Genomic DNA, 27,033 nt, shown 5'->3' on the forward strand with positions numbered 1-27,033 from the left:
CTCCCCCTCGTAACAATTTTTGGATTCCGCCTACAGCGTTACATAATTTGTGAAAGGCCCCTTTATTCTTTTTCGGAAGAAAAGCACTCATGAAAGGAATAGAGATACGGATGGTATTGCGAGAAGATAGGAAAAATCGAACCGGGGTCCGACGGTCGACTGTCGGAAAGTTGTTCCGCAAACGTTAAATCACTTGATGCACGGTAAAAAATGTTGGTGTATTTTTTCACTGTGAATGTTGATTATTAAAATCACCGAAAATATGTAACTTTAAATGAGTGTTATAGTCCGCTATATTTTTCAAACAAATTTTATGGTACTTTCAAGGCATTTTGTCATTTATGTATGTTAATTTGAAACATTTTAAATTTCTCCAATATTCTTGATATCAACACTTTTTGTACAGTGCATTTCATTTAAAGTTTCCGACCCTCAGTCTGCTTCTTCTTCTTTGCTCCGCAAAATTAGAAGTTTTCTTTTTTCTCGCAATATTCTCGACAGGCTCAAAAAACAATGTTTGAAACATTGTATTGCCAATACTCCCCCGTAATTGTGAATGCTAATTCGAGAATTTACAATGCAACGATGAATGCAATTGTGGCTTTAGAGGGGTGTGCCAAAGCACTATAGCATGTCGACATCCTTCAGTTTAAAATAAAAATTTCTAAATTATTAGAATAGATGTATGCAAAGAACAATGACTAGAAGACCAATCAGGGAAGATCCATAAAGTACGTCACGCAAAAATTGGCGATTTTCAACCCCCCTTCCCCCCTTCGTCACACTTTTTGTATTGAAACTCTAAAATTTTTGTATGAGTCGTCACGCTGCTCGCAACCCCCCCTCCCCCTAGGAGCGTGACGTACTTTGTGGATGGCCCCTCAACCATATTTCTTTAATCACTGAGTTGTAAGTGGAAATAGAAACAATAAAGCAGATATTGCACACATTCAAGCTCTAACCAGAAATAAAAATCGGCGAGATTACTGTAGAATGTCTTTCATCATTCAAGTTTTTATAGAGAGTGAGGGGAGATATATAAGCATCGCGTGACGTCCGTCATTGAAATTGAAAAAAATCAATGCTGCACTATTACAAAAAAGTACCTTTTTTCTCTTGCATCTCCCTTCCTCTCCCCTTTGTTGTAATAAAATGAAGAGCAGAACTACTCAACAAGGGCGAGTGTGGAAACCCAACGTTAAGTTAATCTCATGGTTACAAAAGTTAAGTAAAATTTACCTTTTGTTTAATTTATGTTCAAAATTAGGTAAATTTGGCACAATATTATGTAATTTTTCACCTAATTTCAAGAAAAATATACCTTATTTTGGGTTTTCACGCTAAACTTACGATTTGAGTAAAAAGTACCTAATATTAGGTACTTTTTTCTAACCATGGTCTGAATACACTATAACTATTACTTGTTAGTAGAATGGTAAAACGTTCTTCCAAGCAACGAAGCGTCAACAAATAAAATACGTGAAGGTGGATCAAATAGTTTAACAAAACTACTACACGCAGTCGAAGAAGGAACAAAAGGTGTATCAGCAAATCTAATTGCATTATAACAAGCTTTAAATTAAATGTTAACTGATTATTCACGGCATTTTTAAAGTTGCTACGGCACGTTATTCGACAGGGAATGCAGTGCAATACTACATTGTTGTTTCATAAGGGCGAAACAAATACTTGTTTCGCAAATTCCTCAAAAATAAAGACTGCTGCTTGTTCACTACTATGAGAAAGTGATAGAACACCGCGCCTTCTATGGGATAAAAGTGGATAATGGAATCTGCGAATAAAAAGTCATGGTTTATGTTTGCGACTTTCGCTCTTATGAAACAACAATGTCGAGTCACCAGCAAGGTTTCGGTTCTTTACGTTTGAGCATTGGGATGGTGAAGCGATGAACTCATTTCTGCTATCCACGTTGAAGGTGTTAAAAAATGTACAAAAAATCAAAAAGTGTTGTAGGTTTTTAATGACGTTGTACACTTTGTTTTCAAGTTGCAATCAAAAATGTATCACATTGGATCCAAAAACCTTTAAATTGTTGTTAAGTAATAAGTATACTGCCTGTATTCGCATATTTTCCCATCTTTGCTGGGTTTCCTGTTCATATGTGACAGATATGTGATTACAGGCAGTATAGTTTAGTTATAGTAGTGACGTGGTAGTGACTAATGTATCAAACAAACGTTAAAACACATAGTTGAAACGATTTTGCTCTACCACTCTCATTCATTCTCATGTGCTGAGTGTCCTTTGCGAATTTGAGTTAATTCGGATAAAAACAGATTGAGTACAAATCGTTACAAATGGCAGCCCTTATCTGATTGTTCCATAGAACGCTACAATGAATCCATAAAAAAGTTCAACAGGGTGTCTACTACCTGGAAAAACCTGGAATTATCAGGGAATTTCTCCCCACCTGGAAAATACCTGGAATTATCAGGGAATTCCTGACATAATCAGGGAAATTTCAATACCCGGTGATAATGAGTGAAATTTTCTCAAAAGATGAAAAAATCCTTAAAATAATTGGAATAGATATACCAATCAATCTATTGAAAATGTAGTGAACGTTAAGGAATCGTTGTTCCACAAAAAACGGTTTGCCATCTTAAAAAGAATTCCTTGAAAATTTCCGAAGCTATTCTTGGTGAAATCTAGAAATTCATTCGGGAAATCAATTAGGGATTGCTTTGTAAATTCTTTTGGGTATTCCCTCGGAAATTGTTTAGGAATATATTTAAAAATACTAAATTAGTTAGGATTTTTCAACGAAATTCCTGGAGGAACTTCCGAAGGAATTTAAGGATCAGTTTTCTAAGGAATTTTCCAAAGACATCACCAAAATAGTGTCCATAAAAAAGATTAGCAATTTTGTAGATTATTTCTGGAGGAATTTCCAAGATAAAAACCAAAAAAAATTCCCGGACGATTTTTCGTATGATTTCTTTAAGAAATTCCCGATTTGTAAATTGATTTGTGAAGGTTTTTTGCTAAAGGAATTCTTGAAAGAATAGCCGAAGGAATCTCGAATAGATTTTTCAAAGAAGTTTCTAAAGGTATTCTCGAAGAATTTCGAAAGAATTATTAAAAAATATCCGGAAAAACTCCTCCAGGTGTTTTCTAAAGTTTTCCTCAAGGTACTTCTGAATGAGTTCCTAAAAAATCCCAAGAAATTTCTAAAGAATATCCTAAAAGCATTTTACGAAGGTTTTTACAGTAAAGCAGTAATAGAACGCTAGTGGCGCTGTAACCATTGAAATCATTCTGCCAGAATATGCTTCAATAGGCTCAATAGTCTATTCAGATTACGATTAGATTATTTATCGTGTTAAAGCTGAGAAAGAAAATTGATGGCATTAGGTTGTTGTTTATCATTATATTTATGATCATAAATGGCGTAATCTGAATAGGCTCTAAGTTTGCCGTTTGACACTTATAGTATCGGTACCTTGGCTGCTAGGTCCAATCAAACTAGATGTTGGTCACGCAAACAGGTATAAGGACGTTAGGCATGAATATGTTAGGCATAAAGGTAGCCTCACACCTCAGGAATTTGGTTGGCGAATTTTTTCCCCATGTATCTTTGCATATGCAATGTTTTCAGGATTTGGACACTGAAAATCAAAATCCTGGTCTCATTTTAAATGCATGGGGATCAAAATCCGGCGGAGATTTTTCCCGAGGTGTAAGGTAGCCTTAAAGGATGTTAAGCATAAAATGCCCCAAAAACAGCCCACGACATAAAGAAGGTATTATGCCTAACGTCATGGATCCAGCAATCTCATATTTTCGCATCAACACCTTTCTTGGAGGAGTTTTTGTAAGAAGTTTTAAAGGATTTCCTGAATAAATTCCCAAACATATTTCCGGAACATTTCCTTAAGAAGTGTTCTTAAGCTTTAAAAAAAAACAGCTGAAATAAAATTTTAAGAAATTTCCGAAAGAATTTTTAAATAAATTTCCAAAGAAATTCCTAAAAAAAATTCAGAAGAATATCTGAAGAAATCTGCAAAGTATTTTATAAAGGTATTTCCGAGAGATTTTCACAAGACATTTTCAAACAAACACCTGAAGAAATTAAAAAAAAATCTAAGGGAATCGCCAAATGCATCTCTAAAGGAATTCCCGGAACAATTTCTTGAGATGTTTTCTAAAGTTTTAGCAGAGAAATTTTTGAATTAAATCCTGGAGGAAGTTCTGAAGCAATTCTTAAAATCCGGAGGATTTCCGATGGAATCTATGGAGAAATTTTCAAAAGAATACCTGGAGGAATTTCCTGAAGAAATTTTAATTGAATGGCTGAAGCTTTTTCTGGGTAAACTTGCGAAGGAATTTCTTAAGTAATTTACAACTTTTTTTTTGTGAGGCCACCAACAAATTCTTTAAACAAATATTTTTCGCAATATTAACTTTTTGAATTGATTATTTTGCTGCTAAAATCTATATATGGCACGTTTGTTTTTACCTGGAAATTAATGTAAAACACCTGGAAAAACCTTGAAAAATCATTGAATTTGGTTTTCACAGATGAGTAGACACCCTGTTCAAGAGTGTCAGTATCGGTTTTTATGAATATTTAAGTTTTCAAGCTTTTCCATTTTTCAACCAAAGTTCAGCATGCTATGACGCCGAAACGTTAACGGGCGGGAATAATATTATTTCCTTCTTTTGTCCTGATTGTCTTTGGATGAGGCAGGATCCAGTTGCAAAAAGTTTATATCGAAAAATCGAGTTTTGTAACGAGAGCATACACTATCTTTTGCAACGGCAGGGAATGGGCTTTGATATAATAAATAGCAATCAAAATGGTACGCTTCCATAACATAATTATTCACATATTATTTAATAACAAAATATTTATGGGCAACATAAAAACATTAACACATATTCCACATATATGATATCACGTGATAAACCTTGAAATCTGACTGTTCTCACAGTAACTGTTAGTATGGGAAATCAAGAAAAAGCTATCTTTGATTAGAATACCATCGCATTTACAACCCGTTAACCAAGACGAAACTCTTGCCTCGAACTTTCTCCAAAAATTCCAATCAAATTCCTCTTGAACTCGTGGTATGTCCATTGGTACATTCTGCTTCCCTACATTGACTGGCATTCTGACATGGCTGGCGCCTGCCAGTGGAAACCGAATGTACCACGAATGAGATCGCCTGTATTTGTGCATTAAGCATGAGTGCTAGCCCTAAACATTTGTTGATTATCTGTACAAAAACAGCAGATCTGGTAATAAGACAAGCTCGGCCTCATAAGTAGGAGGTAGTGGGTTCAATTCCCGGCTCCTCCCTTTCCTACTTTGTATTTCTATCTTAGTTCTTTCTGTGTTTCACGTTCTACCAAAACGATTCCAACTGTTATAATCTTCCACACAAACCCAAAACCTCCCGTGGCATCTATGAGAGGTCGTAGAGTTCTCTACATCTTTCTTAAGTAGGTGTCCAACAAACCATCCTTCCCCTTCCTCAGCATTCGCAAGGACGTGGCCAGGACAGATCTCGACTATTGTAGAGTGCATTGTTTTCATCTAATAGAAAGTGATTAGTCTCAAATCAATATCTGTGGTAACGGATGAAAGTGATGCTACTCTCATACAATAGTCTTGGCTTGTACCACCTACGAATTTGTGCGAATTGCTCAATGCTAATGCTAATGCTAAAAACAGCAGATCTGGTAATAATAGAGAAGCAACTACGGGCGGTCAATCAAGCCCAAGGTCGTGACTTTGAGAGATTCCTTTGCATTTATTTATTTCAAGTCAACTTTTGGCGCTTGGCAGGAAGGAAAGAAAATACAGCTTAACGTGGTTTTCCAAACATCCGATATACCACGGGTGAACACACTGTCCCGCCAACTGACTCAATGGAGGATTGACTTTAGGGTGGGTTAGCACACCTGTCATCTGTTTGTCATTGGCGCATAGTAGAGGTGTTGATCAAATTGTACAGACTCACACTGGGTTCAGCATCGACCAAGTTTCCAGGAATAGATAGATTTGCAAACCAAAACAACTATTAGCTCTATATGGTTGTACCAAAGTTTAGAATGCCAGGAGCTATAAGGTACTCTTTCTAACACACGGCCAAATTACTTATTTAAGATAAATTTACAAAGATCAACCCATATTTGTTTACGCCTCTAATTATCTTTAAAATTGAAAAAAATAAAAAATAAGTGCTGCGATATAGTTTTGGCCATTCAAATATTTAATTTATTACGCGACAATAGATATAGGACCAATTTCTTCAGCTCCGCTGTAATCTTGAACGATGTTTATTCAAATGCCTAAACCTGTTTTAAGGCCTAGGTGTATGTGATGGAATTGATCCCTAATCTGTAACCCAAGCGTTTCAAGTAAACCAATCTAACCCCATTGTCATTTCTGATGGCGACATGCATCAGACGTTAAGCTTAGCTGGGATTCGTTCAATAGTGTCCAATTCACTCTTAAGTAAATAACATTCCATTGTAATTTTTCCTGTTCCAGTTGATACAACGCTCCTAACTGACACAGCATGTGTGGAAGAAAGTGTTGGTGAAGACACTGAAGAAGAAGAGGACGAATGGAACTACATAAAGGGCGGCGACAAGAAATCGGAAATTAATCTACATAGCAACATTCAACAAAATACTAACCTAAATGAAACGAACTGCGTCGAAGAGTCATCACCTGTTGAAAGTGAACCAATAGATCCAGTGCAAGAGCCCCTTACTGAAGTGCAGGTCGAAAATTCGCAACTGTTGGACTTTTCATTCACAAACTACACAGAAAAAGAAGATACTTTCGAAAAGAAAGAGAAGGACTTGGAAGTAAGCAAGCCAGCAGACGCTTTCGAGGAATTTGCTGATCCCAACGTTCCAGATGAGAATCGTTTAGAGGAGAATACTTCTGTGGAAAAAGAAGAACAGCCGGCAGTTATAATTACGCAGGTAAATACGGGTTAGGTTTCACCTATTTCTTAACATTTGTGACTACACATTCTATCGGAAGAGATCGTGATCCATGATCAAGTAGGTTATACAAATCAATCGTGATAATTTTCTGGAAACATGTTTGAGGATCAGATTGTATTAGGAATATTAATACTACTACTCTCTACATCTCGATATTGAAAGGAACATCGAGATAAGGAGAGATCGATTAACGGGAGGAAAACTGTAATGGGCAATTAGCTTTTCTTAGCTCTTCGCTAAGAAAAACGACAACAAAACAAATGTCATTCCTTGTTTTTGATGTGTTTGTTATTGAACCGAGGAATTTTGAATAAATCGAGGTAGGGAAAGAAAATCCTGAACAAAATATGACCAGAAAATAGATAAAAAAATATCGAGATAAAGAGGTTATAGAAATGTAGAAAGCAAAAATGTATGTAGATTGAAGGGACCAAGCAAACCATCGACAAAGGGATAGAATATTGAGATGTAGAGAGTCGACTGTAGTAGAGTATAATTTTTGCGGAATATTGTATACGCTGTTTTCATTCAGTAAAGTAAACGAGCAGGATTTGGTAATACAGTCGACTCTCTACATCCAGCATATCATGATAAATTACGTTTAAATAACCTCCCGGTCGGTGTGATGATGTTCCGGGTTCGCGGAAGATGTAACGCTTGAGGTAATTGGCGACACTCTTGATGAAGTTTAACTTAAAGCTTTATATGCGATTAGCAGAGTCGAGGCATTAACTAAAGTAGGTTAGCGTGAGCACATCACAAGACGGAAATCGTGGTGGTGCATAACTGCCATGGTTAGCAGGAAGCCAAGAAATAGGTAGGGACCTGCACAGTGAGAGCATTAACCCGTTCCTTCCCACGACTTTTTTCAAAGATTTCAATAGGAAGGAATTACCTTTGAGACAAATGCTATAACAAAAGTTATTTGACGTGCCAACAATTAGTGGAAAGCGGAAAAAAAAGTTTAGTTACTTGATCGTTTTCAATAGTTTCACAATTTTTACACTAAATTGATTGTATAAGCAGTCTAATAAAACCTTAAACATGTGCCAAATATTGCTTTTTGTTGTTAAAACAATTTGATCAAAGCTTATAACGGGAGTTGTTGTACCTATATGTCTTATTATTTGTAGTATTTATCAACTTTTGTATCAATACTAACAAAACTGTCCAATGAGCGGCTCGAAGTAGCTTGAAGATGGTCCCTTCCTGCTCGTTCTTTTTTGTCAACAAATGGGCATAAGCAGGATAGGGAGAAACTTCGAGCTACTTCAAGCTCTCATTGGACAGCACTATTATTTTAGTTACAAGATGAAGATTGTCGTCGTCGTTGTTGTTCGGAACATTTTTTGCTGGCTGTGATAGGGAGGATGAAAAAAAATCCATACGATTTAACAGTTCTATATCCGACATGTTTCGGACAGCAGAACAAAGGGAACCGAAGCGACAATCTTTATCTTGCAACTTAAATTTGTTTTACACTAACCCACAGCTCACGATAATCATAGTAATCAATGGAATACATACATACATCTGGGGACACCAACTCGTAAACAAATTTGTTTATATTTGTTAATGACAAATTAAATATTTGTTTTGAATTTTCAAAATGCTAAATGTAAACATGAAACAATATATTGATTTTGATATTGATTTTTTTTCATATTTCAGAAGCTTGCAGAAACGGAAGATAGCCCCTTAATAGTATCACCCAGCGTGGAAACGACAGTATCATCAGAGGACGTCGATCACAGATTGCTCAGTGAAGATCATCCTGTGGAATCCGAACAAATCCTGTTGGAGGAAACGGTTCCAGCATACATAACCAACGAACAGACGCTATCAGAAATTTCATCAGATCTTGCGACAGAAGAAATTTTACCCCCGGAAAATCTAGCAAAGGCGACGGCTACAACTAACGATACTGAAGCTGCGGCAGAAAATAAAGAAACTGTAGATAGCGAAGAACCCATAACTGAGCAAAAAAGCCTGGATCAAGAACCAGAAACAAGCGTGGACGGAGAGCTTGAACGTCCAAATAGCCTTAGCTTGGAGATGGCTTCCAGACTAAATCCCGAGGCAAAGGAATTCGTTCCAATCTGTTCACCGTCCAAGTCAAATCCGACCAGCCCGGTTGCCAATGCACCAACTATGGTGACCAACTCCTTTTTGTTGCTTGATGATGATACAGTTGTTGCCCAAAGCCCAAAAAAATGTACTACAACAATGGACAACATTGATGTTCCAGAGGAAGATGATTTCCAGCATGAAATGGAAAAGCGTCCACATGAGTTAGCGAAGCCATCGGAATACATTAATGGCAATGCTGAGACATCGGCCCGATCGCATTCTCCTGCAAGCGAGCCATCCTATCAAGAACTGAATCTAAAAGAAGCTATGCAAGCTGATGAAAAGATGGATCATGATTACAGCGATGAAAAGCAAATAGTTCCTAAGGAAAGTCCTGATCTTTCCAATGATCAAAATGTTTTGAACGTACTGAATAAGGATCAAGACCCAATGAATATGTCGTTCTATGAAGGTCGCGATGAAGCACTTTTGAGTAATGGTGATGAACTGAACAAAGTGCATGTGCTACCGGAAGAAGAAGACTTTGAAGACCAACCAAATGAAGTTGTAGACACAAATGAGGTGGATGTTTGTGACGAAGATGCACCGATAGAATCGCCACATATCGACGTTGTGGTGAAAGACAAAGTAGAATTCGTAGAACCTGAAATAGAACCTCAAGCAACACTGGAGGATGAAGTTTGCTTAGAAACTAAAACAGAAATACAGGAAGAACCATCTGCTGCTATATTTGCTGTAGCCTCACAAGTTGTCAACGATGTTGCTGCCCTAGTCGACCAAATGCAAATTGAACCAATTACCACTAATGATTTGCTTGAAGACGAACTACAACAAGAAGCGATCGTGAATGAAAAGGCAACAGATTCTGAGGATTTAAAGATGGAACAAAATCAAGACATTTTGATTAGTTTGGAAAATCAGAACGAAATTAAACCACTGGAAGATTCCTTGGTTGTAGACCAACCCATTGAATTGTTTATTCCATCTGCAACAGAAGATGACAACAATGTACATTCTACAGAGACAGAAGAATTGGTATCACCACTTGTGGAATCCGTGCAGCAAGAGGTGGTTGGCGAAAATGAGTTTATAACCGATGAAAGCGTGTTGAATGTACCTTCGCCTTCGCAAACCTCTTTCTTCGCTGAACCTCCCGTTAAATGTGAACCAGTCGGTGAAGAAATTGCCAAGGAAGAAAAAATCGCAATTGTAACCGACAATCTGCCCACAGAATTACTTCACGACTCAATCGAAACTGCAATAGTTGATAATCTATTGAGCGCTGTCACCCCTGTTCAAGATCAGGCAGAAGCAACTTCTGAGGTAAAATTAGTGGAAGATGTTAAAACTGAAGAGGTTGCACTGAAGACAACGGCGAGCAAGGTGTCAGCAGCAACTACCAAATCAACCAGCACGACTAAAGTAACAACAACTAAATCTTTGAAGCCGTCAGTATCTTGCGCTGACAAAAAAACTCCTACATCGTCAAAACTATCACCGAAAACAGCTAAGACAACAACTACCTCGAAGCTTTCAAATACCGCCAGTACTGTTAAGAGGGCTTCGGGAGTAAGCCAAGCTTCTTCGACTGTTACCAGCAGGTCGGTTGGTGCGGCGAAACCATCGACAGCTCCGTCAAATACGCGCCCCAACTCGGTTAGTACAGTAGCGAGTAGAAGTGCAGTCGCTGAAAAGAAGGCACTTCCAATGGCTAAGAAACCAGTTGCAGCTGCTGTTAATGGTGATGTCAAGGCAGCTACTACCGCGAGGAAACCATTAGCAGGAACTACTCTCAAGCCGTCGACAGCCACTAAAAACGTTGCCACAACAGGCAGTAGTAGCAGCGCTCCCAGTGCAAGGTTGCAAGGAACGACTACGAAGTTGACATCAGCGAAACCATTGACGACTACAACTAAGTAAGTATGCTTTTTCGATTATATGCTCTATAAATCAATGATTTTTCGGGGTCTCAAACAACTGTGCAGAGTATGGGTCCGATTGGTTACTTCCACGCTTGCTGCATCGCATAGATTTTTTTTAATAAAATTTAGTATAGGTAAACATACATCAATGCTGTCCAATGAGCAGCTCCAAGTAGCTCGAAGTTGTTCCCATCCCTCTCATGCCCATTTGTTGACAAAAAAGAACGAGCAGGACGGGAACAATTTCGAGCTACTTCGAGCTGCTCATTGGACAGCACTATTGTTGCATTTTTATTCCAACCCAAACAATGCAAAAAAAAAATTGCTGGAATGTCTACAAAAAAGTTGTGACGTTTCGTCTGTGTTAATTGGATACCTAGGATATTGGATACCTAGGGTTTAGTTTCAGGATGACTTTTTGGCTTGGTTGATCTGTTTGATATTGCGGACTGAGCTTTAGAACGTTTAGGAGCAGTGTTGTAAAATGTCATTTGCATTCGTTTGTATAATTTTCCCAGAACTTTTTTCAGAAGGTAGCTATCAATTCATGTTGTATGACGAACTTATAGCGGTTAAATGGGCCTACAACTTTGTCTAACGAGACTTTGCTGTAAATATGTAATCTGGGGCGTGGGAGGCAAAATGTCATTCAAATGACATTAGGGGAAAGTGGGGTAAGATGGCCATATGGGGCAAGACAGCCAAAGTTAATTATGCCTTTAGTGAGCATTATATTCACATTATTATTACAAGGGATGGTTCACAATAATGTAAAAGGGCTATACAACTGAAAAATGCACTTTGACAACCTCACTTGTTCTTGTAATATTGATTTGAAGATTGTTTAGTTGAAATTCGAATTTTCCTATAATTTTCTAGTTACATAATTTAACAATTGAAGCCTAAATTACTCATTTTTCAAGACAAATTGATATTTACCGAAGCTTTTATATAACTATAGCCTATATACAATAATAATTTGAGGAGATTCACAGTAATTAGGTTCGATAGGATATAAATCTTTGGATATACGTCGACTTGGGACGGTATTGCCAACTGTATTAGGAACAACGTCATTTCCAGGATCAAGAGTCGCCTAACCCTTAAATGCATTTAAAAAATGATCAAAATAGTTTCTGCGTGAATCAGAGATGATTTAAAACAAAGGATATGGTTTTAACAGTAGGAATTAGTTTTAGGCAAATTCTGATATTGTCGTAGTGCCAGTTGTCAAAAAATCAACATGAAATACGACATTTTTAAACGAAGCATCATTTGAGCATAATCCATATAGAAGTACAAGAAATGTGTCCCCTATTCTAAATAAATTTAGCACACTTTTCATATAGTTTTTGGTCCATGCTCGTCTTGCCCCGAGGGGGTGGTCATATTGCCCCATATGGTAAATATAGACATCATAAAAACAGCTTTTTTAAAACCAGTTTATAAGATACTGAAACGTTATTAATCAATGTTTATTGATACTTATGTCAAAGACGGGTCAACATAAAGGTGTTTCATGGACAAATCAGCAGAATTTGAAGGAGTGTCACTATTTTACAAGGGTTACCGCTTAGGATGGCCATCTTGCCCCACTTTCCCCTATGTCAAATGACACGTGACATTTTGGAGAGTTTTCACTCTCCAGCCTTTGATGTTATACTTAGAGCAATGTACCCTTGGACAAAAATATAACCCTACTCAAGCGTTATGAGTACATTTAAAATTATGGAAGAAATTTTGCTTCTAAAGAAAGTTATGAACAAATTAGTCAAATGACATGCAGATGACATTTTACAAGCCTGTTTAGGAGTATCTCAAACATCTTGTATTCAAGAAAATCGAGTGTACATGATGCGCATCTGCTTATTGAACCGGATTGGCTATATACCGACGATGAGGACATTGCAAAAGTCTTGGTTGATTTGGTAGATAACGTGAGCTGAACTCGAGAACGTTTCGGAGTATCTTGAACATCTCGTATCCAACAAATCGAGTTTACATGATGCGCATGTCTTGGTTGATTTGGTAGATAATGTGGGCTGAACTCAAGAATGTTTTGGGGAACCTTGAGTATCTCGTATTTCTGAAATCTGATTTCACTTACTTATGGGTCATGTACACCTCCGGTGGTGCAAAGAGCCGACTTGAAAGATCTCCATCCAGAGCAATGTCCAGCTATAGCTTTAACGTGTTGCCACTTTCCAGGTTAGATTTCGGTCAACTTTTTTTCTTTATTGAGGCTTCGCCGCCATGAGCGTCTGGGCCTACCTTTGCTGCGATGTCCCGCTAGGTTCCAGTCTAATGCTTGTTTACAGATTTTGTTTCCGCCCCATACGTAAGGTGTGGCCGACCCAGCCCCACTTCCAATCCCGAATTTCTGTTGCTATCGGCCTCAGGTGACAGCGACGATGGAGCTCGTTGTTTGAGATCCAATTGTGAGGCCACCAGGCCCGAGTTATATACCTGCAGCCTTTGAGTGTCCTCCAAGGATACATGTTTCGCTAGCGTGGTACTAGAGTACAACGTCATCAGCCAATTCGAAGGTGCTTTAGGTGCTTCATTGGTTCACGGTCAATCGCACCTACCAGAATCTCGTCAATTACGATGAGGAACAGTAACGGTGATAGAATACATCCATGCCTCACAGCAACTACGACCCTGATAGGGTCGGACAAGACCCCATTGTGCAGCACTCTACACGAGAAGGCCTTGTACTGTGCCTCGATGAGGCCGATGATTTTCTTAGGAACCCCCTTGCGTCTCAGGCGCCCTGCATATTCTCGTGATTGAGATGGTCGAAACCTTTTTTGTAGTCAATGAATATCAAGTAAAGAGAATTGGAATTTGTTGACCTGCTCCAGAATGATACGGAGCGTGACAATATGGTCCACACAGGATTTTCCGGCACGGAATCCGGCCTGCTGCCGCCGGAGAGTCGCATCGATCTTCTCCTTAATTCAGGCTAGGATAAGTTTGCACAGAACTTCGAGTACGGTACACAGCAACATAATTCCTTGCATAAAGTCAGGTCATCCTTTTTGAGCACCTTCACAAAAATACCTTGCATCCAGTTGAAATTTGCGATGTCTCAGATATTACGAAATAAACGATGCAGTAGTTGAGTTGGATGGCTGTTTGAATCTCTAGCAATGGTTAAACATTTTTCAAAGAAAAACTAAACACAATATTATTGCGTATGAACAATCTTTTTTGTGCGTGCTTATTTTCTTTATCTATTTACGTAACAGGTCATTAAAAGTCATGATCAAGCAATAGCATTAGTATGGTGCCTTAAATGGTTTTGATTCCAAATACATATTTTTGTGTCGGGTGAATTCGTTGATAGTTCTGCTTCATCTTCCAAGAACCTAGAACATTGTTACCATCAAAAACGTTCATTGTTTATTCTGCAGTCATAGTACCCACTTACCCCGCATTTTCACTTGCCCCGGGGGTACCTTATTTACATCAGTAAACGGTGTTGAGGATCTGTGTTCTAAAAACATTTGCGAATAAGCTTGAAAACTACCTCGAGGCTGCGAGAACTGTTTTCTACCGGATTAGAAAAATATATCAGTTTTCCACAATCAAATGTGTCCAAATGTTTCAAATTTGTTTCAATAGTTTGCATGTTGGATACTAAAAGCTCGACGTGTTGATCCCTAAGTTGCAGCTTAATCTTCAAGTCATTGAGATGTTTGGTGACATGTACTATAAAGGCCAAGCCACTCACCCAATCAAATTCATGCAGCTTGAACATTGGTTTTGCTTTATATTACAAAAATAGTGTGATTGTCTTTCGCTCTCAAGGTACCATGGGTTAGACAACGAACTAACACAACAAATCTCCATGTTCTGCTTCCGTTTCCTTCAACATAATTTGGAATTAGTGAGTTTGCAGTAGCCATCGAGCAAGTAAATACAGTGCGTGTTTAGTCGTCGCCCTCCTTAGCCGTGCGGTAAGACGCTCGGCTACAAAGCAAGACCATGCTGAGGGTGGCTGGGTTCGATTCCCTGTGCCGGTCTAGGCAATTTTCGGATTGGAAATTGTCTCGACTTCCCTGGGCATAGAAGTATCATCGTGCTAGCCTCATGATATACAAATGCAAAAATGGTAACCTGGCTTAGATTAGAAACCTCGCAGTTTATAACTGTGGAAGTGCTAAATGAACACTAAGCTGCGAGGCGGCTCTGTCCCAGTGTGGGGATGTAATGCCAATAAGAAGAAGAAGAAGAAGTTTAATCGTCGCGAAAATGGTAAATTATCTGTTTGGTGTTCGGTGGCTCATGCGCATGTATTGCGTTTTGCTCCGGTCGAAACAACCGCGATCTTCAATAGTTCGTTAAAAACGCGATTCTCCTTAGTTTCCATTTGCCACCGGGTGTGCATGTTTTAACTTTTTACTCGTCGCGAGTCGCTTACCGAAGTGAATCCAGATAAATTATCCTATGTAACTAAAACAATATTGTATCCCAAGACAATCGTGAAGATGCAGAGGTGTACTCGGTCTTTAGTTGCAACGAGAGTCGGGTTAACAATCCTTCCCTTCCTTTATGACCGTAAGGATGTGGACGGCGCCGTTATTGACTTTAAATATTTGAGCTCCCGAAACGTGTACATTGAGAATGAGTAGCTAATCCCAAGCCCCATGTATAGTGTTCTATGTACAATTTCGCATGTTCACTCAATCACGGAGTAGCAACTACGAATTGTGCGGTCATAATGTTCATGCTCATGCCCATTTCCGTCCATATAATTTGGAATTAGTGGTGGTTGAGTTTCCTTGCGTAGGTTAAGTTGATTTTCTTAATAACGAACGACACTACATTACAAAGATTGATCGTTTCTGCACATCAAAATGCAATGTGCAGAGAAACATCACAAATTAACTTTTGTGATTTGAAGATGATCATAAATTCCCCTTATGAAGACAGCTACATGTGGTTTTTTTACATTAAGTATTTTCATCGATTGCGAGCAGGTAGAATAAGCAGGTACCTTTTTCACGTTTCGTAGATTTCAAATCTTCTGTGAGAACTTTAACTCTTCACCGTGCTTTACGAGAAACTAATACTACGGAAGGAGCTTTTTTCTTTAGACCACACGATATCGCCAACAGCCAAAATTTCATTAATAGCAAAACTGGCCCGTGCTGCATTATTCGACTCCGTGCTTACCCAGATTTTGTTTTTTTAATCAGTAATAAACCTGCAGTTTTTATTAATAAATAATAAGAGGGAGATTCTCGAGTCAGATAGAAAAGTTTTCGGGCCGGTTATGAAGTATGTTTTCTCACATGCCGCAGGCCACAAAAAATGGAACCAAGAACCGTATCCGGCCCGCGGGCCGTACGTTGATCAGCACTGTTCTACAGCACAGTCTTTCTGCATCTAACGAACTTTATAACTACTAACGTATTGAGCAACGTGATTGAAACCGCTAAGGGAAGATTCATAAACTATTAATCGTCACGCTGTGCGTAACATTTGATTCTATGTGAAGACATTTGAATATACTGCCTGTAACCGCATATCTGTCCCATCTTTGCTGGATATTCGTATGGGACAAATATGCAATTCACGACAGTGCTCGTAACATGAATAATTGAGATAATTCAAGCCTGCAGTGTAAACGTATTGTCTAGTTTTATTCAATCAATGGATGATCAATGGACACGTCCCGGGGATGCGTTGAGTATAACAAGAACAAAAAAAAAAGTTCTACAAAGTTGTTTCGAATACTAAAGCCCTGATTATGGAGTTAACAAAGAATATGGCGGTTTTAATCAATTGATCAATATACATAAGAGATAATAATTATTATTATTATTTTTTGTCTTTATTATCGAGACTTTCAGCAGAGATAATTACCTTTTATGCGTTAATTTGAATGCATTGCTGCAATTTCAAATATATACATATATTTTTTTAAATTCCATGTAAAATACGATGTCGGATAATGCTAAGTATCAAAAAGTGTGTCTCACATTTTTGCACACACACACACAACCCACCTCAATTTGTCGAGTTGAGTCGATTGATGTATAACACTATGCTATGGATCTTTGAGACTTCTTTCAAAAGTTTGGTTATCTATTAACTCATATATTATCTATTAATCTATTAAGTTAAACTAATATTTTTTACATCTATTAGGTCATCAGCATCCTCAGTAGCGAAACCAAGCTCCGCTTCATCTCGCACTACGACCACTGTTCCTGCCGCTAAGCCCCGAGCTATGCCGTCTAATATAAGCAAGACTACGTCCGCTACTTCATCGGTGGCAAACAAAACCAACCAGGGGCCGACGAGCACTGTTTCCAAAAGAGTGAGCACTGTTGGGGTAACGTTTCGTTTAGAATGTAAAATCGAACAAATTGTAATCTTGTTTTTCTTTCGCCCAGACGGCAGCATCCAAAACAACCACAGCAACTAGAACAGCTACATCCACTGCTACCAAAGCTACCTCTGTTACGAGCCGGACATCCACCGTTTCGAAGCTAAGTAGTAGCAGTACCGTATCTACAGTGAGAAAAACTACCGCAGCATCACCTGCAAAGAAATCGGTATCATCACCTGCTACGAAAACGACCTCTAAAACTACATCAACTGGAAAAGCCGTCGCTACAACAAAGGTGGCAGCTACCAATCATGTCAATGACTCCAAAGCTTTACACGCCGAAGGCATTGCCAACGATTTGTTGGATTTTGATAAACAGTTGAAAAATGATAACAATCATCTTATTACGAAGAATGGCATCGACTCACCGATGATGGTGATCGATTCGGCTGCCGACTAAATTCTTGTTCCTTAATTTTGTTGCAAACTATTTTTATACAATTTTTTTATTTTGTGACAACAGATTTGCATGTGTAACTGGCAAACAAACTATTATTATATAATATGTTCGAAGGGACGAAATAGAATCTTCAATATAATTACATTACACACAGACACACACAGTGATACTAATTAATGCATGTTTAGTCGTCGTGTGGTTCGACTCCAGTCCAGTGTGTCGGCGGCAGGAAAAGATGGAGAATCAATTGAGGCGAACTGTTCAATGTTTCAAAAGGCTTGCTTTATCGACTTTCTTGTTGTAGGAAAGTAGTAAATTTAGAATAGTTGGGCTAATTCTACGAATAGAGAAAAATTATGTTACTCGAACGAGGTGAGAATTTATTGTCGAATGCAACCATTTGGATTGCCCCATCGATTCGAGTGAGAATAGTCGAAACCGCAAATGCGCACGGCATTCTGCTTTTAGAATTAGACCTAGAGTGTCAACAAACCAGTGGAAAGAAAATGGAGAATTACTCTCTAAAAGGTATCAAAGAAGAGTGTTGAACCAAATTGCACGTTTTATATTGCTTACACAGTTTGGCTCTTGTGATGCCAAAACGGTAAAGTGTCAGAGATCTCTTGACTAATATCCCCTCATGGTAGATGTGGCTTTGGTTCCTTTGTGGTATTTTGTATTCCGAACGCTTTATTTTCAAATGTGAAGTGATTGGTTTATATCATTTATCTATTACTTAAAGACACTTTTTCAGTAATTCTGCTAAGCTGCTAGGTTCCAGATATGTACTTGCGGAATAAATACAATATGACCAAAGGCTGATTTCATCTTCGTTAAGAGCACCAAGATTAATCGTACGGGTAATCACCGTTCACGAGTTAAGCGGAGGTGAAGAAATTAGTCCTTAGTCCTGTTTGATCCTCTATATTCTGTTTGATATTAATCTTCTAATCCATTTTAATTTTAAGATTGTAATATTTCAAATCAACTTCTAATAATTCCTGTTTCATGATTACGACCAATTCAAGTCTTTAATTTGTTACCATTTAAATAACTTCATCAGGGGTTTAGTTTTGAAATATTTAAAGTGATACTGGAACCATGAGAAATTGGCTTGACCAACTAAAAAAAAGTATGACATTTCACTAATTGAGCTGTAATGTTTGTTCATTTTGAATAATGGAATGCTGACAGATGTGTTACTTTCATTGAAATAGTTTGATTCTTTAAATGTCTAGACTGCTAAAACAAATTTAATTGGCGGAAAATTTCACAAAATGCATAAAAACTCAATTCGTCAATTATGTGTTATTTGAGCACGTTCTTACTACTCAGATTACTGTTATGTAACCCTTTTCTGTTAGTAACAGGTAATATTTCGTGTAGAATTTCATAAAAATGTTAGGATGTTTTTAAAAACAGAAATCAAAGCACTGGTACCATTTTTTTCTTAATCAACTATGTTGAGCGAAGAACTCTAAAAATCCACATAAAAACTGCAATTTTCAATTTTGGAATTCACCTCTAAAGTTTTAATAGGGACATTTTTTGGCCCCAAATCACATTTATTCTCCACGCCAATACTATAAACTCGATTTTAAATTGTTCGACAATCTCAATTAATCAATCGCAAACAATTCTCCACATACAGGCGTCTGATTAGCCCGACAATGATCAAAGAAATCCTGGTTCTTCTAATCTTTTGATGGAATTTAAATATGGAATTTTGTAGACGTTGCTAACACTTCCTAATTTGAACCTTTTTTTTTGCTTGTGACCATGTCGCATTCTACGTGGTGAAAGTTTTACACATAATGCTTACTATGCACTGAACGTAAATTATGCACCGTATACTTATAGTTGTTAATAATTCGATGAACGAAACAATTACAGCGAAATCCTCTTACTAATAGACTTACAGTGTTCTGCAATAAATAGTGCTCTGAGGGGCTATTCTTTATTTATATACATTTGCTAGTAATTTATTTTCCATAATAATAAATATGCTAATCAAACAAAAAATTTGCTTCGTCAAAATTGTGGGAATCGTTATTTCATCAGTGCATCATCATAGATGATTGTTTCATGGATTGTCAAAACAATGACTTTGAAATACTATGCCTGCAGTTGCAAAACAAAGTCAGCATTCGCGAAAAACGAGTTTTCTTCCATTTCATAATGAAGCAACAATAGAAGTATGCATAGTAAGGATCTGTCTCATTTGGAGAATTAAACTGAAATTAAGCTTAAAAGTGACATTCCAATAATTATCGAATAACCCACTTTTAAGTTTGATTTTAGTTTAGTTCTCCAAATGAGACAGACCCTAAGCACAGCTGTGTTGTAAACATTATACATGTTTTATTTGTGAGTGTTGACTTCTATTTTCAACTTGAAGCATAATTCAAACCCGTAAGCTAGTCTCACAAAGTTTGCTTATATGTATATCTTAAAAACGCACAAAAATAACACAGGAATCCCTTATGCTGTATAGCGAAAAGAAAGCTAATAACACCATGTATGCCATTTGTGAAATACTTGTTTTCTTTGTTTGCTTACATTAAATTTAAGGTGTAGGCTATGAAACGAAATTGATGTCCATCATTTTAGGAGCTATTCTCCAAAGAAAAAAAAGATTAGGTGACATGTTTTGCATGCATAGCAATACTGCTTGAATCAAACTCGATATCCACAAGAGCATTCAAATAAAATTTGATTGAAAAATTAGTTCAACTTTGATTTGAGTGAAGAATCAGAATGAGTCGCATTTTTCTGCAAGCTATAATTTGCAAATATTTTGTTGCTAGAAGTCAATAATGTTACTGTTTTATCCGTTGAGCTAATGAACGTACTGGAATTGCATACATATACCTATCCATAATTTACCGAAAAAATGACCAATTCATACAACATGTAGCTAATATAATCAAAGTATTTATCTTGCGCTTGATAAACTCGTGCGATGACATAGTAGATATCTATTGGCAAAAATATTGTCTACTTACTTTCGAACAAAAGTAAACCAAAACGAACAATCACATAAGAACGAAAAGAACAGAGAACCTTAGACTGGAAAAGCGAGAGGATAACAATGTTTATTATTACTGCTACACATGATTTGAAATCGAATGATTATTTTGAAACTAAGTAAGAAACAGGACTATTATATCTACTTATCGCTTGGTTGTTTATTCATAGTAACTGATTTTTAAAATGAACGAATAATGGAACTGAAATATAATTTAATACCCCATTAGAATCATTATAATAACTGAAATAACAACAATATTATACCCATGCTTGCAATTTTACACAGTTTATTATTCAACGCATTAAATAGAGGAACTCAACGAAAACGTCTTAAAAAAAGAGATCCTCATAGGGAGGCGTTATTACTGTTAGTCAGTTGTAAGGATTAGCTGGATCAATAAAAATGGCGATGATTCGACCGATTTTCTGTTGTTTTCATTTGTTAGATCACGTCAATTCTTCACAATAAAATTCAATTTTCCATTATATCAACTTATCCCAAATGATCTTAACTAAGGGAGAGATCGCCACCCTAAATTCTGGACCTTATGGAACACTATACATAAGTGTCCCATTTGACTTTTAGTCAATTTTGAGTTAAATCGTCATAAATTATGCTGAACTCTATGAAACATTGACCATAACAGGGAGTTTGTTCTACAATACAATACGTAATTTGTAAATATAAATAATAAAAATAATTTGACAAAAAACACCAAAACATATGCTCAAATTATTTTAGCTTTCGTGTTATGGAAATTCTGGGCCTTGATATCAGGTTGGCTACAGCGTCGATACACCTATGCCTGGCGTATTGTAGAGCTCCATAATCGTCGTTCCCCGTTTCCCCGAACATTTCGGGTCCCCAGGTCCGATTCCACCGCGTGCAGCCAGCGTATTCGTGGTCATCCAAGAGGTCGCCGGCCTCTATCCGGTTCTCTGTTGAATATTATTTTCGCTATTCTTTCTTCCGACATTCGACTATTGTACTCAGCACTCTTCGCTCGAAAACCCCGAAAGCTCTCCGGTCCGCCTCTTTTAACGTCCATGCTTATTCATGTCCATAAAGGGCAGAAGCAGAGTTTTATATAGAGCATATTTCGTTTCCGTCTGCATGTTGCGGGGCCTAAGCTGGTTGTGTAATCCATAGAACGCCCTATTTGCAGCAGCAATACGTCTTTTCACGATTGTATGTCATACCCCAGAAACCCATTGCCCAGAAAGTGATTCCCTAGAAATTAATTCCCCTGAATGCACTACTCCCCAGAAAACCATTCCCCAGAATACCACAATCCCCAGACAGACATTCCGCAGAATGCCTCCATCCCCCGAAAGACATTCCCCAGAATGTCCTAATCCCCAGAATACCATACCCCAGAATGCACCATTTCCTAGCTTAGACTAAATACTTCGTATTTGCTTCATCCCGGGCAAATGCGTACTTTTAAAGAAGGAGTCATCTACTCTTTTGCTTCATCCCGGGCAAATGCGTACTTTTAAAAAAGGAGTCATTTACTCTTCTGCCTTTTCCTTGGCAAATGCATACTTTTGAAGAAGTAGTTATCTACTCGTTTGCCTTTTTCCGGGCAAACGCATACTTTTAAAGAAGAAGTCATCTGCTCTTTTGCATTATCCCGGGCAAATGCGTACTTTTAAAGAAGGAGTCATCTACTCTTTTGCATTATCCCGGGCAAATGCGTACTTTAAAAAAATGAGTGATTTACTCTTTTACCTTTTCCAAATGCATACTTTTGAAGAAGGAGTCATCTACTCTTTTGTCTTATTCCAGGTAAATACATACTTCTAAAAATGGAAATCATATATTCTTACGACCCATTGCATTTCATACTCTTTTCAACGATCATGCCAAATGGTCATTATGCCAAACGGCTTTAGTCCAAATGGCATTATGCCATATGGGCTTCCCCCAATATGAACAACGAGTATAATGGATTATATGCTCCTTCGTATTATATGTGAGCCCCAACAAACATATCGAATGGGCTCCATTCCGGGCAAATGCGTGCTTTAAAATAAGGCAGCATATGTCGTTTTGCCTTATTCCGGGCAAATGCGTACTTCAATATAAGTATTTTTGCATAGAAATATAGTATCTAGTATCTAATTTATAGAAATGACAGCGAAAAACATAGTTTCTCATTCTGGGTTTTTGGTTTCTGGGGAATGGGTCATTCGGGTTTTTTTTCTGGGAAATGGGTCATCCTTGGGATTTCTTTTCGGGGAAATTGTGCATTCTGGGGAATATCGTTCTGGAGAATTGGTCGTTCTCGGAAATACCATTCTGGGGAACTGATTCTGGGGATTGGTATTCTGGGCATTGACATACAACCCTTTTCACTTTACGGGAAACGTCATTTGTGCTTAATCTACGTCTTGCATGAGGTGAGGCGTTTCGAATGAAGTGAGAATTGTCAATACCTCCCATTTGAATTACACGGTCGTCGAAATTGTCGAAATCGACAATTCTCGAGTCACGCGAGACGTAGAATAAGCACAATTGTCACATGTCACAAGCGTTCCAAGGTAATCAAATTCTTCAACAACTTCAAACACACCCCCATCAAACACTACCTCTGCACTAACACCACTAGAACTTCCTCTGTCTCTTCCTGCCACCATATACTTTGTCTTGGTAGAGTTAATGGTTAAGCCTATCCACGCCGTCTCCCTCTTCAGTGGAACAAAGGCCTCCACTACTGCTCTGCGATCGATTACAATGAGGTCGATGTCGTCCGCAAAGCCTAGGAACATATGTGACCGTGTGATGATAGTGACATTCCTCTGCACGCCAGATCTCCTGATCCATTAATTCGAAAGTGCTTCACCCTGCTTCAATCCGTCTAATATCACAAACGCGGTCGACACTTCGTCTGCAATCCGAATACTTGATTTCGAGCCACCCAGCGTTGTACGTATCAGTCTAATCAGTTTCGTCGGAAAACCATGTTCGGACATTATCTGCCATAGCTCATTTCTTTTCACTGAATCGTACGCTGCTTTGAAATCAATGCGCAGATTGTGAGTCTGCCAGTTGTACTCTCGGAATTTATCAAGGATCATCCGCAGGCAAAACATCTAATCCGTCGGTAATCGGCCCTCACGAAAACCTGCCTGTTTAACAAGATACGCGACAGAATTTTGTACACCGAGTTCAGAAGGGTGATCTCTCTGTAATTAGCACACTCTAGTATGTGCCCTTTCTCATAGATTGGGCAGTTGAGGCCATCCAACCAGCCGGTAGGCAGTTCTTCATCCTCCCATATTTTATGGATAATGTGGTGGATCGATTAATGCAGCTGCTCACTCCCGTGTTTGAGAAGCACGACCGGGATCTAGTCTTTCCCAGCAGCTCTACTGTTTTTCAGCTCGTTTAAATCCTTCTTTACCTCACCCAGCGTTGGTGATTCCACAGCTTGACCGTCGCCGACTATGTCCATCCTGCTCCTCAATACACCTTCATTTTCACCGTTCAACAAATCTTCAAAGTGCTCCTTCCACGTGGCTGCCTCCATAGTCTTGTCTGTCAGTAAATCCCCCTTTCGGTTATTGCACATGGCGGGCACTGGCGCATTCTTATGTCGCGCGCCATTGACAGTTGTGTAAAAACTCCGCATATCGTTTCTATTCATGTTCTCCTACGCTTCAACTATCACACTCTCTTCGTGTTGCCTACTTTCACCTCGTAACTTTGGAGCGGCGTATTTCAGTTTTCAGTTGTTTGATGTAACTGTAAATGTATCAACATGTAGATCGCGAGTAAGCACGCGCCGGTGATACTTTTTCAAAATCATATTTGTTTTAGAGAAAAAAATAAGCATTCAATGATGACGATTTGATGATTGTTCGTGCTTCCCGTGTCACCTTAACAACTTCCCATATTACGGTGAGTAGCATTCACAATGAAAACGTTTTCGCTGTTGTTATAGCACTAACAATATAGCGTAATGGCGCTATAAATGAAGTAACGAAGCTTTTAGGCAACTCCTGTATCTTTGAAGATTACACAACGTTTAAGTGGACCTTATACTGCTTTTTTAATAGCTTATCAGTTATCAGTACGGAACGTCGAAACCGCAATGTTTACATTTGATTTTTGTTGCCGGAGCTGTGTATGAGCTATTGATTTCTGTAATGCAGCAACAAAGGTATTCACCTGCTCTTATAGCAACTGACAAAGCGCTGTCATGCTAGCAGATAGTGTAATAAAACAAGCCATTTAGAAGCGATATTTCTGTTGACAGCTACTGTTAAACGATTACGAGCAGAGTAGCATCTATACAGATCGAGAAATTGTTGCCTAAAAACAATTTCAGCGATTGATGATGCATAAACGTAAGCCAACAGAACAGGCTGATAGATGTTTGAATAATGGTTGAATTAATGCTGAAAGCATAATTTTTAAGCTTAAGTGCAGCATGTAGGCCTCTTTCTAACGTTAATACAGCATGGATCTGAAGATAGCGTTAGTAAAACAACCTATTAGGGTCTCGCCGACATTTCCCACCAACACGAACGCAGGTTCGTGGTTGCAAACAATCCCATTTGATTTTGCCGTGACAGCTGCTCGTGGTTGCAAACAAACCGAGTAAAAGTGTGAGTGAAACGTGCGTGTACGTACACGATCGCTGAAAGCCTAATTGAGTATGCGAAGAAGCACATCCATAATTTTCTTTGTAATTTACATATCCCAAAGTAACGGTGATGACAGAGCAGCGGCCATTGAATCACGAGATCAGGAGTTCGAATCTAGGTAGCAACAAAAATTGATATTTCAGTTTTCACAAAAAAACATTAAATAAACTCCGAAATATTATACTCTCCTCTCAAATAATATCTAATCAAATTGAATTCAGTGGCTGTATAAAACTTATTTAACAGATTCAAGAAATCTGAATAAGCGCCATTGAAGCGAATTATATTACTAAATGGTTTAGTAAAGATTGAGAAAAAAAATGTGTAACTGCTGTAAAGTAGTTGTGCAGGTACGTCAAAAACAGCTGAATAGATTCGCCAGATTCGCTGGTAAAAGAATTGAATAGAAGTTCTTGATCATATGTATAGCACACATATTCAGCTTGAAGCCGAGTTGAAATAACATTTACATTGACATTAAATGTTAATTGGGACTATGTCAGCGATATTGTATCTGCTATTGATGGTGTTTTTTTTCTTCCTAAACAATGGAGGGGGAATCTGCTCAACAGACATCCTGGGTTGACCAGGAAGTGCTGGGTTAGGGGCCACCTCCAATGAGGGAGGCAGGACTGCATCCCCGACCAGCTAAACCGTTTCCATTGCCGCCAAGCCCATCGTCCCTTCGGTACAACCAGAAAGTAATGCTTCAAAGGGGGGCCAGTGCATAACGCACCCTCGAGGTTAGCTGCGTGTCCTTGCAGCATCGAACATCGTGACTCGCTTTTTTAGAAGAACACCATGGTATCGTGCCAGCGCATTGCCGGCTTTCCAGGTGGCCTTACCACGCCTTATGTCCTCGGAAGATGGGTCGACTTCGCGCCTGCTTCCCTCTGCACGACTGGTATCAAGAATGATGATGCCGCGTGCACCCCAAATTGACCTTTCTGCGATAGGGCATATTCGCCAGCACACAGAGGGACTTGCCGACACGGTGCCTACGCCTACCCCAGCCTTGACGAGGACCCCTTTCCGTCCTCGGGCTCGGAACCCGCCCGGTTGACCGACGCCGCGAAAGCGACGATACCATGTTGTTTTTCACGCGGCCACTTGTTCGATAAAAGGATCGAGTTCGACCACAGGGCACCGGTATGACCGACTCCGAACCCTTGGACCACCTCTTATTTGCGCCTGAACTAGCCATCCCTCGAGTCCACGCGCCACCTTCTGTGTAGCTCCGAGACGATTTGGACGATAGCCGATAAAACGGCGTTCCAGCCAACTTCATCTTTACACATCCTCCGAACTAGGTTGTCCGGGGTAGTGTCCAGACCACATGTGGCAAGCATGTGGTCACGCATTGTGCGAAAACGCGGGCACGCGAACAACACGTGTTCCGCCGTTTCCTCTAAACCTACGCACACCGGACACTCGGGCGAGGCCGAGTGTCCGAACCGGTGTAGGTACTGTCTGAAGCAACCATGGCCTGTAAGGGTCAGGTGGAAAGTGATTTCCCCATGGCGCCTCTTGACCCACGTACCTATCTC

The 27,033-nt window shown here is 38.8% G+C and overlaps 1 protein-coding gene across 2 annotated transcripts in view; it reads left to right on the forward strand.

Annotated features, from left to right (window-relative positions):
- Positions 1 to 21,255, forward strand: part of LOC134211808 (uncharacterized) — a 156,616-nt gene extending 135,361 nt beyond the window's left edge. For both annotated transcript variants that reach the window (XM_062689069.1, XM_062689070.1), the window contains 4 exons: positions 6,521 to 6,963; positions 8,659 to 10,994; positions 17,160 to 17,346; positions 17,408 to 21,255. In XM_062689069.1, the coding sequence (XP_062545053.1) occupies positions 6,521 to 6,963; positions 8,659 to 10,994; positions 17,160 to 17,346; positions 17,408 to 17,803 (3,362 nt within the window). In that variant the 3' untranslated portion in view covers positions 17,804 to 21,255. The remainder of the gene's footprint in view (positions 1 to 6,520; positions 6,964 to 8,658; positions 10,995 to 17,159; positions 17,347 to 17,407) is intronic.
- Positions 21,256 to 27,033: the final 5,778 nt, after the last annotated feature.

Source organism: Armigeres subalbatus, chromosome 2, assembly GCF_024139115.2.
Source record: "Armigeres subalbatus isolate Guangzhou_Male chromosome 2, GZ_Asu_2, whole genome shotgun sequence".
NCBI classification, from domain to species: Eukaryota; Metazoa; Arthropoda; class Insecta; order Diptera; family Culicidae; genus Armigeres; species Armigeres subalbatus.